Source organism: Lonchura striata, chromosome 5, assembly GCF_046129695.1.
Source record: "Lonchura striata isolate bLonStr1 chromosome 5, bLonStr1.mat, whole genome shotgun sequence".
In the NCBI taxonomy this organism is placed as follows: Eukaryota; Metazoa; Chordata; class Aves; order Passeriformes; family Estrildidae; genus Lonchura; species Lonchura striata.
Window position 1 is genome coordinate 5,559,978 of NC_134607.1, and position 18,417 is coordinate 5,578,394.

General features: G+C 41.9%; 1 protein-coding gene across 1 annotated transcript in view; it reads right to left on the reverse strand.

Annotated features, from left to right (window-relative positions):
• The window catches only part of ATXN10 (ataxin 10), a 71,218-nt gene extending 62,806 nt beyond the window's left edge, over positions 1 to 8,412 (reverse strand). The window contains exons 1-3 of the mRNA XM_021529924.1: positions 8,298 to 8,412; positions 6,797 to 6,988; positions 5,248 to 5,330 (exon numbers count right to left, since the gene is read on the reverse strand). Coding sequence (XP_021385599.1) covers positions 5,248 to 5,330; positions 6,797 to 6,988; positions 8,298 to 8,410 — 388 coding nt within the window. The 5' untranslated portion in view covers positions 8,411 to 8,412. The remainder of the gene's footprint in view (positions 1 to 5,247; positions 5,331 to 6,796; positions 6,989 to 8,297) is intronic.
• Positions 8,413 to 18,417: the final 10,005 nt, after the last annotated feature.

Genomic DNA, 18,417 nt, shown 5'->3' on the forward strand with positions numbered 1-18,417 from the left:
AGTGGTGTTTACCTGAAATCTCAGCTCCTGCTGCATGACACAAGTGTGCACAAACACTCCAGACCTGCAGGGCATAGGAAGCTGTGCCCATATGCACTGTGCAAGATCCAAAGTGTGGGAACTCCCAGGGAATGGGACAAGAGCTAACCACTGCAGGCAGGGCCAGTACAACATGCACAAGAGCTAAAGAGAATTCTGTATTTACTAACTCAGGACAACTCAACAATTTGAGTGCTCCTGGTCCAGGTTTGGCTCTTTTTCTTTCACAGACAGCTGGAAGTGGTGTAAAGGCTGGTTCACTGTTTTGGAGTTTCTGCAAAAAGGCCAAAGCACAAAGCCTTGGAACAATGACCTGAACCAAGACCCACCCAAATTCGAGTCTTTCCACAACCTTCAATGAATTTTGGACAAAACTACAAGAACCAAGAGAATGTTCTTGCCCACAGGAAGTTGCATTAGGTTGACATGATTTGGGAACATGAAGTCACACAACTGGAATCCTTGCTATAGGTGTTCTGAAGACAGTTAATTAAAAATCTGTGGCACCTGTGCATCTGGTAACTTGCCAGTGCCCAGCAGCAAATTCTGCCGTACCTTTAACCAGCCAAGGGACAACTGTCTGCTGCTAGAAAACCTCACAATAATTGCTTCTTACCATTTATGTTTCTAGGAGATGTTCACACTGACTTTTAAGATGAACTCAGACTCATTAAGAAAAAAAAAAAAGAAAAAAAAGAGGTACAACAACAAAAAAAAACCTCAAATGGTAGAAAAGAATAAACCAATTACCTAAAATGTTCCTGTTTGGTAAAGTAGGAAAATGCTCTGAGCTATAGCAATTAGGGGATAGCAAAACTCAAGAGGATTTTCTTAAGCTATGGAAACATGAACCCAAAATCCCAATACAAGTGCAACTAGCAGTTTACTTCTACCAGATAGCATATCAACTGATTGTTAGGGCACACACTCCGCAAATACTAGAGACCATGAAAATCCCAATATTATTTTTACAGAATGGAAAAACACAAAGGCCAAAAACAACACCAATAACTCAAATAAAAAACTCATGCTTATGTTTACATAAAAGTTTGATGAGTATAATATATTCATCATACTCCCACAATTATTCCCCAAAAATACTATAAATATTATTTTGACAATGTAATTATAGTTTTTACTTTAACAGTGGCAGCAAAGTATTGGCACCAGTCCCCCATACAAAAATCCTAACAGACAAAGCAAAGATCACACATTGAAACTGGCAACTCTTAAGGTCAGGGCTGTCCTTTATTCCTATGTCTAAAAAAAGTCTGTTTAAGTTAGCAGATGGTTTATTTAAGCTGCAATACATATGTAGTTTTAATTATGCTAGCTTTTTTTTTTTTCCCTTTGTAAGCAAAAGAAAACCCCAAATACAAAAATAAATGGTAGTGCAGATTTTAAAATTCTCTTTTCTTGCATGCAACGGAGGTATGTTCTTTCATGCTACTTTTTGGGAATTAATCCCATAGACTGTGGGTAGACTCAGGACCTGCTTTCTCCCTCTTCCTCTCCCTCAAGAGAAAAGCTACTGTGAACCTAAATAGAGAAACTTCACCTATCAACGATTCTTGATGACTGCATGAGAGCTAAGTATTATATTTATAACCACTCACTCATTCCAGGTAAATCAGCAAGTAACATGACTAGTACAAAAGGATCTGCAGCACAATAATTTACTGTGTTTGTGATCAAACACCCCCAAGATCTCCAACATAACAGTATGCCTTCTCCTTCACAGATAAATATTTGGGGCACTGACATGGGAAGAGAGGAAAGATTAACTTTCTTTCCTTAATCCTGTTGGTTTAAATTTAGTAGCCATTGTCTATGAGAGTCTCCAGGACACAATTTAGGAATTACACATTCTCCAAATCCCTATAAACAAGCCTGTGTGAAGACACTTGCTCAAAGACCTCCTTTTATAGACAATAAAACTTGACAATGGTTTCCCAAATGCATTGGTGAGCTCTACTATGATGTCTGTCCTACCAAAAAGTGTGTTCCACCACACTATCTAAGCAAGTTTTAAAATATTTATTTTTTATACAGAAAACATTAATGGTAAATTGGAAATTAAACCATTCAGTGCAACATGATTAAATAACTACAAAAAGAAGTGAAAGCAAAATGCAGTTTTTTAAAGGAATAAAACAGAAGAATGAAAAATACTGGACAAGGGATAAAAGGGAAGCAAAAAGGATAAGAGTTGACTCTTTTGGTCAATAGTGGCATTCATTAAAGAATATTTATCTTCCATAACTGACCACTCTGTTTCTCTTTCCTGTTGATTTAAAATACTTTACTGATTGACCAGGTATTTCAAAGAATAGGTGAAAGGTAGATAGACTGTGATGCCAGTACATAAACCTCTAATGCTCAGATTTTCAAACTAACTAAGCCTTAAATGCCCAGGTTTTTCTATTCACTTCTTCTGCAAAGGTACCACTCCAATGCATTTCCAAAAGTTCAGGTAATTACTTCCAGCTCATTTTCCTATGGCCAAAATAATTTTTTAAGGGGACCATAGCCTCAAGGGAAGACTTCTTCCCCACTTTCTTCTAGGGGAAGAAAATAAAGAGATAAATAAATATTGACAAGAAACAGTAAACAGTTAAGGACACATGGTTGCCCATTTAAGAAGGAATTCAGGAAGACCAACTCTGTGTGCTCTGGCAGGTTTGAAAGCATTTCTTTCCCTTGCTCTTCTCTACCTTCAAAACTAGCTAATTTTGGAATTTCCACTGTAATTCCAAACTGCCAATCCTTGAGTGCAGAAATGGAAAAGGTCAGAGCAAAGAAACATCTCCTGGCTTTTTTCGCTGAGTGAGGACAGAACTGAAAGTTTTGTTTCCCCTACACCCTCCTGAAAAAGTAGAAATCACTTCACTGGTATTTACCCATTTTTGTTTTTAGGAATACTTTTGTAAACATAACAATTTAACCTTGTTTTACTCAAGTTCTTTTCCAGAAAAACAAAAACATTTGATTAAATCTCTCTTTTTCTGTAAATCTTTGAAAAGTACTTTGAATTAACAACTTTTTAGAACTGAGAAGGTACCAAATTTAGGAGCTGGAAATTTATTTCCTCTTGCCATTTATTCTCAGTGATCTCTCCTAATGAAATGCCAACGTGATTTTCTAGTACGTGAGTACTTACGGCTCATATGTAGTGACTTTTGAAACGCAGCATGTCTTCACCTTCAAAAACTTACAAAAAAATCAAGTATCCTTCTCTGCTCAGCCATGTGATGTTCTCCTGTAGACCTCAGGGGAGCTTTTGTCTTATGTCATCAAGGACAAAATGCTTCCATCCCATTTGGCTTTTGCAAGAAAATCTCTGGAAACTATAGATAGGCCTAGGTCTCTTACATGTAATTTCTGAAGCATGTGCATACCCTTATGTTTTTTTAAATTTATTTTTAGTGTCCATGAAAGAGTGATATTTTTATTGATACAGAGTCCTGAATCCAAAGGTAACTCACTGATCTCTCTTCTGCAGAGTGGTTCTCCTACACACTGATGAATTACAAAACACTTCCAAAGGCACTTTCTTCCCAGACCATGAGCAACCCATAAAGCACCAAAGGGTCAAGAACAACTGGGTTTTCATTAACTGAAAATATGCATGAGAACCAATCAGGTCCAGAACAGATGGAGTAGCTCAACAACACTGTCTGAGGATGAATCCATGGTACTATTAATGGTCCTGGTGAACAGAGGAACGAGGAAAGAAAAGGTGGCTGAAGAGAGAAAAAAAAAGGATAAAGGAAAAAAGGATAAAAATAGGAGAGAGAAAAAAGGACAGAGAAAAAAAGGGAGAGAAAAAAGCAAAAAAGAGAGGAGAAGAGAAAAAAACAGAAAAAGGAAAGAGGGAAAACAGAGAGAGGAAAAATGGAGAGAGGGGAAGAGAGGGGAAAAAAAAGGGGGGAATAAAAAATGCTCAAAGAAAGGAACATTTTTTTATAGCTCCCTTATAAGAACATGGCATTTGTACTACTTGAAAAATGCTTAAAATAAGGTATCAGATATTTTCCCAAACATTTTCCCTCACAAAAGGAAGCATGAACAGGTGCTAGACATATGATATTCATGCTGCTGAACTTCCTACCAGAAAATGCTCAAGTTACTATAATAAGCACAGTATGAAAAAATTTACATAGTCACCTTTCATCACTGCTCTTAAAGGCATGCTGTAAGTTCTGTTCTGAAGAGAGTATCTGTAGCTGTTTAATTACACCTGAACACATTGCAAAAAATTCCTGTTCACAGATTCAAGCTACAATCCAATACATTTTAACCAAAGTTTCTGGACATTGCTGAATTATGAGCAGAGACCACCCCAAACCTTGCTCTAACAGGTAGGAACACCTGGACACAGGTTTTGGCTGAGATTCCCAGCGGTGCCTGTGACACAAACACAGGCTCCAAAGATGCTGTATCAAAAAAATTCTGTACCAGCAATAATGGGGCAGCAGGATCAGGGCAGTGACTGTCCCCTGTACCAGCACACTGCTGAGGCACCTCACACCCTGTGCTCAGTTCTGGGCCTTCACCTAAAAAAAATACCCTGAAGGGATTGGAGCATGTCCAGGGAAAGGAATGGAGCTGGGGAAGGGTCTGGAGCACAAGTCTGATGAGAAGCAGTTCAGGGAGCTGGGGGGGCTCAGCCTGGAGCAAAGGAGGCTCAGGGAGGCCCTTCTGGCTCCGCACAGCTCCTGCCAGGAGGGGACAGCCAGGGGGATTGGGCTCTGCTCCCAGGGAACAGGGACAGAATGAGAGGAAACAGCCTCAAGCTGTGCCAGGGGAGAGTCAGGTTGGGCATCAGGAGGAATTTCTTCACCAAAAGAGTGCTCAGCCATTGGCAGGGACAGCCCAGGGAGGTGGTGGAGTCCCATCCTGGGAGGTGTCCAAGGAATGACTGGATATGTCACTCAGTGCTCTCTGGGTGACGAGGTGGGGATCAGCCACAGCTCTTTCCTCTAGCAATCTATAAGGAACAGTTCAGTGAAAATAGAGCTGAACTAGACTTCAGGCTGAGATCTTTTTCAAGCAGTCTAAGAGAGGGTCAATTCTTAACTGCAATTCAAGAAAGAATTAAACTTATTTATAAAATAAATCCATCAGTATAGTCACATCATAGTTTTTGTACATGCATGCAAAACAATACAGCATAAGCTATACATTTAACAAAATCCCCAGCCTTACCAGTCAGTAACAATTCTTCTTTGAATTGTATTCCATGAAGCAACTTTATCAAATGGACAGATGTAGAGATGAGACCCAAGTTCCTGTTATTAAATTGGGAATAAAACATAATTATTCACTTGATATGGAATGCACTCAAAAAAATTTAAAAGGCTTTTTACCAAAGTTAACAGGAAATCTTTAGCATCTTCAGGACCTCTGAAACAAAAATAGTTTATCCTACATTACTGTCTGCCTATCAGTAGCTACATTACTACCATCAGAAGCAAATCAAAGGGGTTTATTGCATCATCCTGCATTTTACACATTTTGGACTCAGAATCTTCAGAGCTAAGCACCCTTTCCTCCCTTTTTGCTATTCTTCCTACCAGACATTAAACATTAGCAAGTTATTTCTGTAATTTAAATAGCTTTATTTCTGTAAGAACTTTGCTTTGTCTGGATGTCAAGCATCCAGAACAAGAGTCGTATCCTACTTCATAATAAACTTGGAGGATTTTCAATGCCAACAAAGCAGTTAGTGACAGCTACCAAAAAAACAACAGGGCAGCTGAAAGGGGAACATGCACAACTCTCAGAGAGCAGAGGAAGCCAAGTAATCATTTAGCCTTTCTCCAGTGAGGAGGAATCATAGGTAGACTCTCAGAATGACTTGCACTACAATTTCTGTGGCATTAACAGAATTCTGCCCCAGCACAGAAACTAAGACTTGGTCCCAGGTCAAAATTACATTCAGTTCAGTAAACCAAATTTGACATGTCCCAAGAAGCCAATTTTTATTACTGTAGTCCCCAATAATTTTTGATATAACCAACTTGTGACAAGTTCTGGTGGTTTTTTTGTTGGTTGGTTAGCTTGGGATTCTCATGGGGCAGCCGAGCAAGGAGGGTGTTTGCTGCTATTTTGCTGAGTTTTTTAAAAACATCAACCAGACTGTCAGGTTTTCACTAACTACAACTAACTGGTTGTATCACAAGCATCCCTTCAATATTGCAACAGACACAAGCAAAGAACAGAAAGACTAAATAACTTAAGAAACCAGATTGATTTAATATCCTTTAAGCTCAACTTGCCTGTATATATGTAGATCAATATGGATCAATATGGTTCAATATGCACATTTCTTCATGCTGTGTTTTGCCAGGAAAGCCAGACAGATTTAAATGAACCTTAAAAGACATGCTAATTCTGTAATTGATTATTAAGACCAGTCACTGATTCATTATTCATTATGTTATAAAAAATTAAAGAAAAAGAAAAAATGATAGTTCTACAGTCAGGCTTCCAGGAGGCTTATATCATTTGTGTAACCAACTTGCATTACGGACCCTAACACTTTGTTCTATTACTGAGCAGGGCCCTAAACTGACCTACAAATAGGGCAACTAATTTTGTTTCTTGCATATTTGAATTCAATTGATTCCATCAAGCAGGAAATGCCAGTTAATAAATCAACTAACAGAACAGTGTAAAATAATCTCTTTTATAAAACCACATAAACAGCTGAAGGTGGTACTTTGGTATGGGCTAAGAGGGTTCACAACTGTACCTCAAGACACGTTGATTCTTGGCACACTCAACACATGCGTTCCTCAGGCATCTGAAGCACTCTGCTATGAGCAGCAGGCAGGTGTCTAAATCTGTCAGCCCACAGGAGTCCTTACAGGTCTGCTCAAGGGCACTAGCAGTGCTCTTCAGGATTTCCAGGACATCCTGAAACACACTTTCTTCTGCTGTTTCTCTGAAATAGATAAATTTGTGAAGTCAGAGCAGCCCATCCTGCCATGCTGGGCATGGTCCTTTGTCCCCAAGGCTCACATCCCAAAGCTTTGGCCTCACATGGGAATGAGACTGTCCCCCAGCAGGGCCTCACACAGACACATCTCACCCACTTCTGAACACCCTGAAGGGCTTCCATGGTTTTTTGCCCCAGAGCAGCTACATCCCACCTAATGTGCCTGCCCAGAAAGGCACCACAAGCCCCACAAGTAGTCCATGGAATCCCATGAGGCTCAACAAGAGCCAAGTGCTGGCACTGCACCTGGGTCAGGACAACCCCCAAGGATCAATTCAGCCTAGGGATGAGCAGATGGAGCAGCCTGGGAGAAGGATTTGGGGGTGGTGGTGCTGAGAGCTGGACGTGCCCTGGCCACGTGTATTGGGAGCCAGAACACCCCCCTGTGCTGGGCTGAGCCCCCAGCATGGGCAGCAGGGGAGTGAAGGGGGGAATTCTGCTTCCCTGCCCTGCTCAGGTGAGACCCCACCTGCAGAGCTGCCTTGAGCTGTGGGGTCCCAGCACAGAAAGGAGATGGAGCTGTTGGAGAGAATTCAGACGAGGCACCAAGCTGTTTAGACAGATGGGGCAACTCTACAATTAGGAAAGGCTGAGAGACTTGGGAGTGCTCAGCCTGGAGAAGCAGCTTTGAGCTGACCTAAACAATGCCTTCCAGTACCTGATGGGAGCCTGCAAGGAAGATGGAGATTATTGACACCAGCCTGAAGTGACAGAACAAGGGGCAATAGCTTCAGCCCGATGGAGTAGGTTTAGACTGAATGTTAGGAAGAAATCTTTCCCTGTGAGGCCAGGGAGGTCCTGGGACAGGTTTGCGAGAGAAGCTGCAGCTGCCCCATCCCTGAAGTGTCCAAGGTCAGTCTGGACAATGCTTGGAGCAACCTGGGGCAGTGCAAGATAACCATGCCCATAGCAAGGGTGGGATAGGATGAGTTTTACCGTTCCTGGAACCCAAGCCATTCTGTATCTCTAGGATAACTGGTGCTACCCACAACTAAGAAACAAACACCTTTTCTCCCTGCCACAGGCACAAGGCCTGAGCACACTGCAGCTCCTCATGGAGCCCTGGGGCAGGACAGATCACCCCCCGACACACGCACAGCCCCACGAGGAATCCGGGGGTGCAGAACCTCCCCAGGACTTGATGCGCACCCCCACGGGGGCACCGAGAGCCCCTTTCCGAGCCACGTTGGGGCAGGACCGCGCCGGGAGCCGAGCCCGACATCCAGCGGCAACGCCGCTCCCTGCTCCCCTCTACCTGGGCTGCGCCTCCCGGAGCAGAGCCGACAGCGCCCGCACGCTCTCCAGGCGGGCCGCGGGCAGCGCCGCCGCCATCGCCCGCCCCGGGCCCGGGACCGCCCCCGCCGCCATCGCCCGGGACCGCCCCGGGACCGCCCCCATCGCCGACCCCGCCCCGGTCCTGGGACCGCCCCCGCCATCACCCGACCTGCCCCGGGTCCGCCCCCGCCCGCGGAAATGGCGGCGGTGCCGCGCCGCCGGGCGTGAGGGCCGCGTGCGGAGGCGGCAAGATGGCCGCTCCGCCTGAGGGGCGCCGCCTTCCCTCAGCTGCGCCTCGCCGCCCGCGCCTTTTCCCCTCAGCAAGCTCTCCGCGCGCCGCCCGCTCCCGTCACGCCGCGCGCCCCACACCGCGCCGCGCGCTCCTGGGGAGACCCGTCTCGGAGCAAAACAAATATTAAATTAATACAAAAATACATGAATTGCGGGAATTATTATTTCATGCTTAATGTCCTAATTATATACAAATTTACCAGCTTGTGGCAGGGATGTGAAACTAGATGATTTCTAAGGTCCCTCCCAGTCCAAGCCTTAATACTACTTTGCTCCAGGTTTTGAAATATTTTTAAATTAAATTCTACATTTTTAATATTTGTTTTTTATACATACCGTTCAGCATTTTCTAAACATGTATGAGAAGTTCATCTGTATGTGTGTGGGTGGGAAATTAGCTTCCGATGGTCAAAAAGACTAATTGTGACTGAACACTAGAGAAAGCAGACTCATTGCTCTTGCACAGTGTGCAATCACTCTCCACATTAAACCTGCTGAGATTGCTCTGTATTTGCAGAACTCCACATGAGAAACTCACTTTTTGGGGACTGTGGCAGCCATTGCTTAGCATCTGTGGAGCAAAGTCTTACAAAATCCTGCATGAAATCCTGGAAATGCTATCTGCTTTCTGTTGCTTGGCAAATGTAATTCACCTGCTAAGCTTGGAGGCCAGCCTGGCTACTTCAAATATCTCACAAAGGTGCTGTTGGAGAAATGGGAATACTGTCTGAAATTCTATCTCATTCCCAGAAAATAGAAATAAATGTGCCTACTAGGGAGCAGAAATAACAAAAGAACTCACCACCACTTGGTTGCTCCCAGAGAGTAAAGAAGCACGTGCTTGAATATTTTTGAGGAACTCACCAGTTAAGCAGTCTTCCTGAACAGAGGTGTCAAACCAATGAATGGAGGAGCAAAGGGAAATGCCCACAGGGAATCCCACACTGCTTGGAAGTGCTTCCATGTACCAGCATTGGTGTACCTGCCAAAGCTGAGAAATTTGCTGCAGGGAAAAAACAAGGCCTAAAAGAATGAAAAGCAAGGAAAACTCATATAGTGACTCAGTATCTCCTATTTTGGATTACTGCTGGTGTTTGGAATTGGAGAACCGTAGCTATGATCCTGACCAAGCTTCATACTGAGAAATAGAGATTAAACTCCTCCAGCTCTGTCAAAAGCCTGACATCTAGTGGAGGTAAAATAGTGGGCAGCAGAACTCAGCCTAAAACTATTAGACTGTAGAGTTTGAATGATTCACTGCTGGTGTAGAGTCAATTTAATTTGTTAATTCCATCTGTGAAATGAGTTAGTCTACTCATCTTTATTGTACACTAAAATCACAGGACACATGTTCTTTCCAACTCAGGATAGCTTAGGATTCTAAATCACAATAACCTCAGTCTTCAAAAGATTTTCCATATGTGCAACATCTGTCAGCAGATAAGCTTTGCAAGGTGAGAGCTATAGGCCTGGGATTGATATCTTCATGTTAGGAGACAAATTCCTATGAAGTTTGCTTTTGCAGAATTTATGAAAGCCTAATGTCATCTTAAGAAATGTCATTAGCCCAAGTCTAATGTGATCTTAAGAAATAATATTTTAGAAGATGCTACTGGTAACTAGAAGTTGCTACATATATTATCTCTATTATTTCTAGAGAATTGTCTCTAAGGAGAAAATATATCCAGTGATACAGAGTTGCTAGACTGACAGAACTGAGAAATAAAGGGTTAAACTTCAGTTTTACAGAATCTTTTTCTTTAGATCTTTGTCAATTTTTGCAGCTATAAGAAAAGCTTCGATACTTACAAGAAAAAAGTTATTGAAAATTGTAAGCATTCATTTTGATATAATATTATGAAGCTTGTGAAGTTCTAGTTAAAAATCTCAGAACTTAATTTTCTCAGAATTTTCCTATGCTGGCTTAATATTCATTGAAAGAATCATGCAACCTAAACTTTAAAAAAAGAACAAATATTGCTATTAAAATAACATCAGAAGATTTCATAAGGTTCAGATATAAGGATTTTTTTTGCTTTTAAATTTCAAAACCTTAACCCATTGAAGAAATATCTGATGAAATCTCCCTGTCATACCTGTGAATTTGCATAAAAGAAAATTAAGTTTCTTTTAAACCAGTATGTAAAGGCTGTCGAAAACCATTTGTCTAATTATGTATATGAAGAGAAGCTTTGATCCATTCCTGTTTTATATGTCTGTTTCCAGAAGGTCATGTTAGAAGACTAAAGTGATAGATTATTAATTTTTTTTAGCTAACATCTTTTTTAAGCAGACACAAATTTATGTCAAGTTTAATAGTTTCCATCTGCATCTACTGATTATAAGATTTGGCCTCCTCAGAAGTCATAATTTGTATGTGTATGACAAGCTTTTAAATTAAAAAAATCCCACACTCTTTAATGACTGGGAGTAATAATACTTTGGAGCTATAAATTTCCCAGCTCCCATGGAGATAAAAGCAGATATTGAAGGAGGCATTTGTCCATCTGTTCACCTGTGCAACATTCTCCTTAAGTCCAAAACTTATCCAAATAAAATCAGCCCCCTGTGTCTGCATCTGTGTGCCACACTTGCTAGATCTAGGCTGCCTAAGCTTTTTTAGCCTCCCCTTCCATACTTCACCAGTCTGAGTGTGCCTCATACCTCAGTAACACAGCATGCAGATATTAAATAATATACATTAATAATTAAAATGTTAACTATTAATTCCATGCAAACACAGACATGTTCAGGACACTGTCAGGGATGGGTGAGCCTGCTTTTTGATCTGAATATGTGCTGATATTCACAGAATACAAATGCTGCTTACACCAGAGGGTGAAACAAGGAGAAAACTTTGTGATGAATCAGAGGTGGAGCCTCAGTTGGCAGGAATTGGGTCTGGGATCTGATTCTTTCTTCCCTTTTCTCCTTGCCCATCATTTTTGTGACTCTGCACCTGCACAAAAACTCTGAGTCTTCCATTACCTTTGGGAATTTTTATTTTTTTGTCTCCCTTTCAGAGTGGTCTGGTTTAAAGGCAGAACTAAAGGCAGCAAAGCACAACATGGTATTTGTGGCTGCTAGACTTTATTTTTGTCTCTTAGCCATGCTTGCCCCGCACAGATGGAGCGGCCGTCCTTGGCTCATCCTGCCCCCAGGGTGCATCACAACCAGGGTGCAGCAGGAGTCCCTGCCCAGCACCTCTGCTGGGAGCATGCAGGGTGAGATACTTGTGCTCCTATTTCATGCCAGAGTCATCAAAAGCCAGAGACACATCTTAGACAAAATCTGTTGCATTGTTTTCACAGCTAGAAACTCCATCCAGCTACATCGACTTACCTTCCCAAACTTAAATACTCTTACCTCCTAAAATGTTATTTACACCTGCATGCCTGACTTCTAAATATGCACTGTAGCTTCCCACTAGCCATTCATGGACAAATGAGGAGTCACTTGATAAGCCAAAAGCAAGTAACAGTCAATTTTTCCTGCAGAAGACAAAAGTTTGTAAAACCCTCATGATCAGATGAAGAGTTTGAGTACAGTGTGCACCTTCATTCCTGAAGCAAGGAGTGCCTCTGCTGAGGAATCTGTTATAAATCACATTTTTAGTGAAACTGGCAAAGCTGCATAACTCTGGCCTCAGGGAACCTGTCTAATTTGTCAGCTAAAATTCAGTCTCCTAATAGAAAACTAGTCCGTTCATGCTTTGTGAAGGCTAATTGCCCATGGAAGGAATCTGCTCAAGGAACTGTCAGCAGTGATGTGCTGTGGTACTGGAGCTGCCCAGGAAAGGCAGGCAGAGCTCCCCTTCCTCTCGTGCTGCCCTTGAACCATGCAGCTGCTCTCCCCCAGAAAGGTATGTTTGGTCAGGGTTGCAGGAGCCAGAGAGTTCCTTATTCACCAATGTCCTTCTTCTGCCCTGCAACAGAAAGTGCTTAAACTCACCACCTCTTGGAAAGGGACACAAATAACATCCAGCAAATAGGAGCTTCCAAAAATAATCCTTGGAAGAAACACTGCTTCAGCTCTTAAGAAATTGTTTTTTATAGTCATTCAAGTACATTGTGAACTGCCAAAGCTCCAGCATTTAATAAATTGCCACAAATTTAACACTTCCTATTTCAAAGAAGAACTGAGTTTATTTTATTGGACTAAGGAAAGTAGTTACCGTATTTTCTAACTGCAAGTCAGAGTTTAATTCCCTTCCATAATGTTAGGCATGCAGTAGGTTTTTCTCTCCTAGGATATTATTCTCTGGTGTTTGCCCCAAACTTCAGTAAGCAAAGTAACTGCATGTGTTCCAGCTTAGTGGCATGGTTAAATGACCATGGTTTATCCTTACTAATTATAAAGCCCAAGCTTTGAGTATGTCCCTAGAATAGCAAAGAGGGTGGGAAGAAATGTTGGGAAGAATGGTCAGAACTTGGGGGAAGAAAGCAAACATTCACAGTTACTAGCAACTGTTAACCAGCAGAGGTTCAGTTCTTGCCAGAGCTAATTTAGGATCCTGTAAGAGATCTCTTCAATTGACCATACTTTTGTTGTTATTTATCATGCTACTATGAAGATGCCTCCTGGACTGAATTAATTGTATTAAATGAGGAAAGTCGGTATGAATAAGAAGATAATTGCTTGGGAAACAGTTGCATCCAGCCCCAATCTATCTATAACAACCCTTTTCAACTATTATAGAAAGACTTAGTTCAAAAATAGTTACCAAGAAATGCTCCTTGTAGTTAAAAAGTATATTGCAAATTGACTGTATGAGCTTGAATTCAGCAGGGTGCTGAATGCAAGCTTGCAAGAAACAGACTAGCCTTGGCATGATTACCAAGCTTAAAATAATGCCCATATTTAAGCTTCTTGATGTACCAACGCCCCCTTTATTCTGTTTGACTCCATCAAATTTGTGTGTTTGTTCTATTAGATGGCATCAATGACTAGTCTCTTTTCAGAGTGCTTTGTAGAAAAGGGGACATAATTGTTTGAAAAAAGGCCTATTAAGTGTTTGCTTTTAAATCAAAGAACACTTTTGAAATATTTAATAAAGAAGGACAACAATGTATAAGTCACTCCAACCCATCTCAAATATACTGATGCACATTAATGATTTACTTTGGGCTCCTACACCTATTTGGTTTTGTATTCAAAACATTGTTACCCTGGTAACCTCATCATCTCTCAGAATTTAACTTATTCTCCATCTAAAGTACACTCTCTTAAGGAAATTCATACAGGTTTTTAGGAGAGCTCTTTTCCTTTTTTCCCCCACTTTGTTTGCAGAAGAAGAAATAGTGACTGGTTTCATCATGAATGGGTTGCTTTTTTCTTTCTCCCCTTTCCCATCCCATTAATGACAGCTGAGATTTAAACACATCAGTACATTCAGCTTGCATTCAATGTTTAACAAAGATCCCAGTCTTAAACAAGTTGGGTTGCTTTACTCCAGTATCAATACATGTTAGAAAGGCTCTTTGCAGCATATTAAGGAGTTCTTCTCCTTATGTCAGAGGATAAGTTCATTCTCAACAGGCTGTCCTCTCATATATTCCTTTAAACATGAGCAACGGAGCTCTATTCTGCCACACTGGTGTTTTACTGGGGTGTATTTCAGCACTTGGTGCAATAGCAAATATCAAGAAGAGGTTGCCAATGCACCTCACTGCCCTACTTCTACCCCCTGGCATTCCCTGACAGGTAGGCAAGGATGGAGGGAACAGCAGTGAATATCCTGCAGGAGACTGTACTTTCAGAAGCCAAGGATGATGTAAATAGTCTGCCTTGAAGTGGTCTGGCCTCCTTCCTTCAGTGGTAATTGCTGGTGATGTGGCTCAGGGAGTTGAGCCAGGTGCACATGATGGCTGCAGATTAATGATGGAGCTGACAGCTCTCCGAAAGCAGAAGTCCTGCTTTGCCCCTGGAGGCCACTTCCCATCCTTGCTCCATTGTCTGAGGTCTATCAATCAGTGACCCAGTAGAAGAACAACCTGACTAAGAGGACTGATCCAGCAGGAAAGCTGGAAGTTGACTCCAGGACTCTCTGCCCTTCCTCCTCCTGCCCCTCTAGGTTGCTGGTGCCCCACACCTCATGCTGTTCTTCTGTGACCACACATCCCTGTAGGCTGCTGACTGGATTTAACAGCTCCAATTCCTCATTATCATATCCTTGCTGTTATTTTTTATTAGTTCCCAATGCTGATCCACCATGGAGTGTTTCAATACACACCTCAATACAAGGCAGGGGATGGGGGCCTTCAGGAGCAAGGGACAGGAAATGTGAGAGGGCAGGATGTGATAACCAGCATTGCCACCTTCCTACAGAGCATTGGGGCAGGTGATTTTGGGAAAATAATTCGGAGCTGGGAAGGAAGATAAACTTTGTAGTTTGTGCTGGGCAGATGGCACAGCACCTGTGGCACTGTGACAACTCAGAACTAGAACATACCCAAGGAAACCACAGGCAGCTCATGAACAAAGAAGTGACATCTGCATCCTTTCTGTCCCTGGGACAGGACAGCACTGGGCTGTCCACACCTATCTGAGCACAGGGCACAAAGATGCCAGTCATGGATAGCTCTAGAGAATTACATCCAAGGGAAAACATTCTCAAGAAGGAATGGATGGACCAATCCCTACAGAGTACATCCTCTGAGCAGGTACAGCACAGCCATAACCACACACTCAGTCTGATAAGGCCAGAAACAGCACAAACATTTTTGAGCCCTGTGGTCTACATGACAAATTGGTATTTGTTCCAGATGTTGATTTTTTTTTTCAATTAAAAAGATTTATTCAGACCAATGCAGAAGAAACAAAAGGAGCAAACACAAGCTTAAAGTTTCAGAGGAGTTTCAAACTTGTTATTCAACATTATTTGCTTGCTGTGTAATCTCCTCTTCATCATTCATTGACCTCTGGCAAACAAAGAGTTGAGCTGACAGCAACTTTTTTCCCTCAAGCCCAAATTCTTAAAAATACCTTCTATTTAAAGTAGCATTTCTACCTCTTCAGACACTCTGTCCAATAATCTCTCTTAAAACCACCATCCTACTTGTCTTTTGCATTTAAGAAACTTGCAAAGAGCACATCACAGTAAGCCAGGTAGGGAGATTATTTTTTCTTATTGAGAGTAAAGGAGAAAAAATATCCAAAGAAAGTAAAGCCAGTCTGCTTATAGAAAAACAAAATCTCTTTTCTTGATTTTTCCCCCTTTGATTTATACAAACATCTTGTTAATCCCTGCAGGGTTTCTGAGAGAAAAATTGCCCAAGATCACTACACAGCTTGAAGTTAGATACATGTGAAGCAGAAAAGATTGATTGATTTAATGATTAAACAAAAAGAGGAGGTATAAATGACTGAGGAATCTATCAGGGAAACATATTAACTGCAGTTTCCTGATTTTTCTACCTTTGCATTCTTAATAATTTACTTAGAGGAGATGCTGAGCCGAGTGTCTCAGTTGGCTCTTCCTAACCTTACATGTAAAGAGGTTTTATCCATTTCAGAATCACAGAAACTCCCATCACACTATATCCAGTTTGTTAAACTTTATACAACTGACTCAGTTCTTTTAAAAGCTTTCCAAATTTTGGATGATATCACCTTTGCACACTTTTGAATTTAAATCAAATAAAGTGATCTTCAATTTTTTTTACAAAAACAGTGACACTTTCTTTTCCTTCTTGGGTAGATTATTCTCTGACATTTTCCCAGTTTTGATGAGAGGATTAAAATGTTTATGAGCATTTCAATTTGAAGGAGGAAAGAAAAATTCATTAAAGGATTTGCAGCATTTGGAAAAAACAGGAATAAATAGAGTGTATTCTAATCTGGGTAGGAATGACAACACACAACTACTTTTATAATCACAATATAAGTACAGAATACCGCAAGCACTAAGTGCCAAGTCTCAAGGAATAAATAAAGAACTACAAAAAATAAATACAAACCAAATCTGCTGATTTAGCAGCACAAATAATGCTGTTAATTACTCAAAGGATCTAATGAGCTGAAGTGACAGTATTTTTTCCAGTCATACTGCAAATCAAGATACTTTGCTAGAGTTCTGTCCAGGAAAGCAACATCCTGCTGAGCATAGGGGGAAAGTAGATGGCTTGGAAAACAAAAGTTACCAGGGCATCAAGAAGCTGCCATTGACCTCAAACAAGAACAAGCATCTCCATGACCCCTGTGCACAGCAGCCATTCCCACTCCTCAGTCCAAATGCTGCAGCACTGAGCATCTCCGCCCGTGCAGAGGGACTGAGCCTGGCACAGTGTGCTCTGTACTGGTTCTTGAAAAGCCCTGACACTCCACAGACACGATTCACATGTATCCACACTAATGTCATCTCTTACATCAGTCTGCATTCGCTGGAAAATCACATCTGGGTTTGTCCCTAGAATGAGCACGGCACAACTAGCACCAGTGCAGTACTCCAGGAGCTTTTCCCATGGGACAGGAAGAGCCTGCTTAACTGGCACTCAGCTTCCAGCACTGCTGGCCCTCAGCAAAGGCAGTACCATAAGGTGGTGCCTGTTGAAAAGGGATCAATTCTTGGCTCTGCTGGCACAGGACCAAGCTGTCTCCAGGAAGTTACCAAGCAGGGAGCTGTTGTTTGTACTGTTGGATGTTGGAGTGGCAGTGAAAAAGCCACTATTCCCTGCAAAAGACACCCAAGAACAGGAGAGTCTTAAGGAGAGATTAACCTTACTACAAAATACATCTTTGTAAAATGCTGTGTAAGTTACTGCTGGCTGGGGCTAGGAGCAGGGCTACTCCAGGAGCACACCAGAGACAAAATTCAGATACAGAGTTCTAACTGCCTCCTTGGAGAGATCTCTCCACTGTGTTCTAGTTGGGAATATGCTCAATTACTGCCCACACTGGGGGCATATTATCTTCTCTTCCATTATAACTTAGCTGTGTTGCCTCACAAATGACTAGAGAAAAAAGCAAAAGTGCCACCCATGAATGGCCACTTCTGTCTTCCTCCCCTTGCACCCATGCAAAAGCCACCTCCCAAAACTTGCTCGTGCAGCCATGGCTGTCCCCAGCCCTGGGAAGGGGCCTCATGTGTGCATATCAAGACAGGCGAGAAGGAGTCGTGGCCATAGGTTGCAAAGGAGAAGCCTGAAGGGTGTTTTCCCCCTCACCTTATTGGTTTGGAAGCAGAGGGAGAGGGGAAGAAGGTTTTTCCTGATTCTAGCACGTATTTCCCTAGCTCAGCCTAGCTGAAGTACGCATGCCTATGGTTCATCCTCACAAATACCATGGCAGGCCCTGTGCCAATACAAGCACCAAGTCTGTCTTCAATACATGCAGGGAGAAAAAAATATAGTTCTAGCTCACTCCAGATTATAGTGTGTTTGCAGTGAAAGGGAGGAAATGAAGGCTCTGATAGTTGTAGTGAGTAATGCTGATCTCTGCCCTTACTAGGTCCTGCTGTGGAGGGCATAGCTATTTCCCTTGCCATGCTTTCAAGTTGATTATAATACAAATAAAAAGGTACTCAAACATACCAGGAACATATCTTAATTCAGTAGGATAAGAGGTTTGGTGGAACTGCCAGTATACCTCATGAGCTGAGGGAGATACAGGTGCCTTGGGCCAGATGCCAGTTTGAAATTTCCAGTTTCATCCCTGAAAATGACATGGGAACAAGAGATAAGAGACTTTTGATTTTGTTGTTAAAATAGTCCCATGTTATAAAAATCTGCAAAACTTCCTCCATTCTCAGGTGTTGGTAAAAATGTTCAAACCCAACTTTAAAATAGGCTGAAGCTTTGCATTCTTTTTCA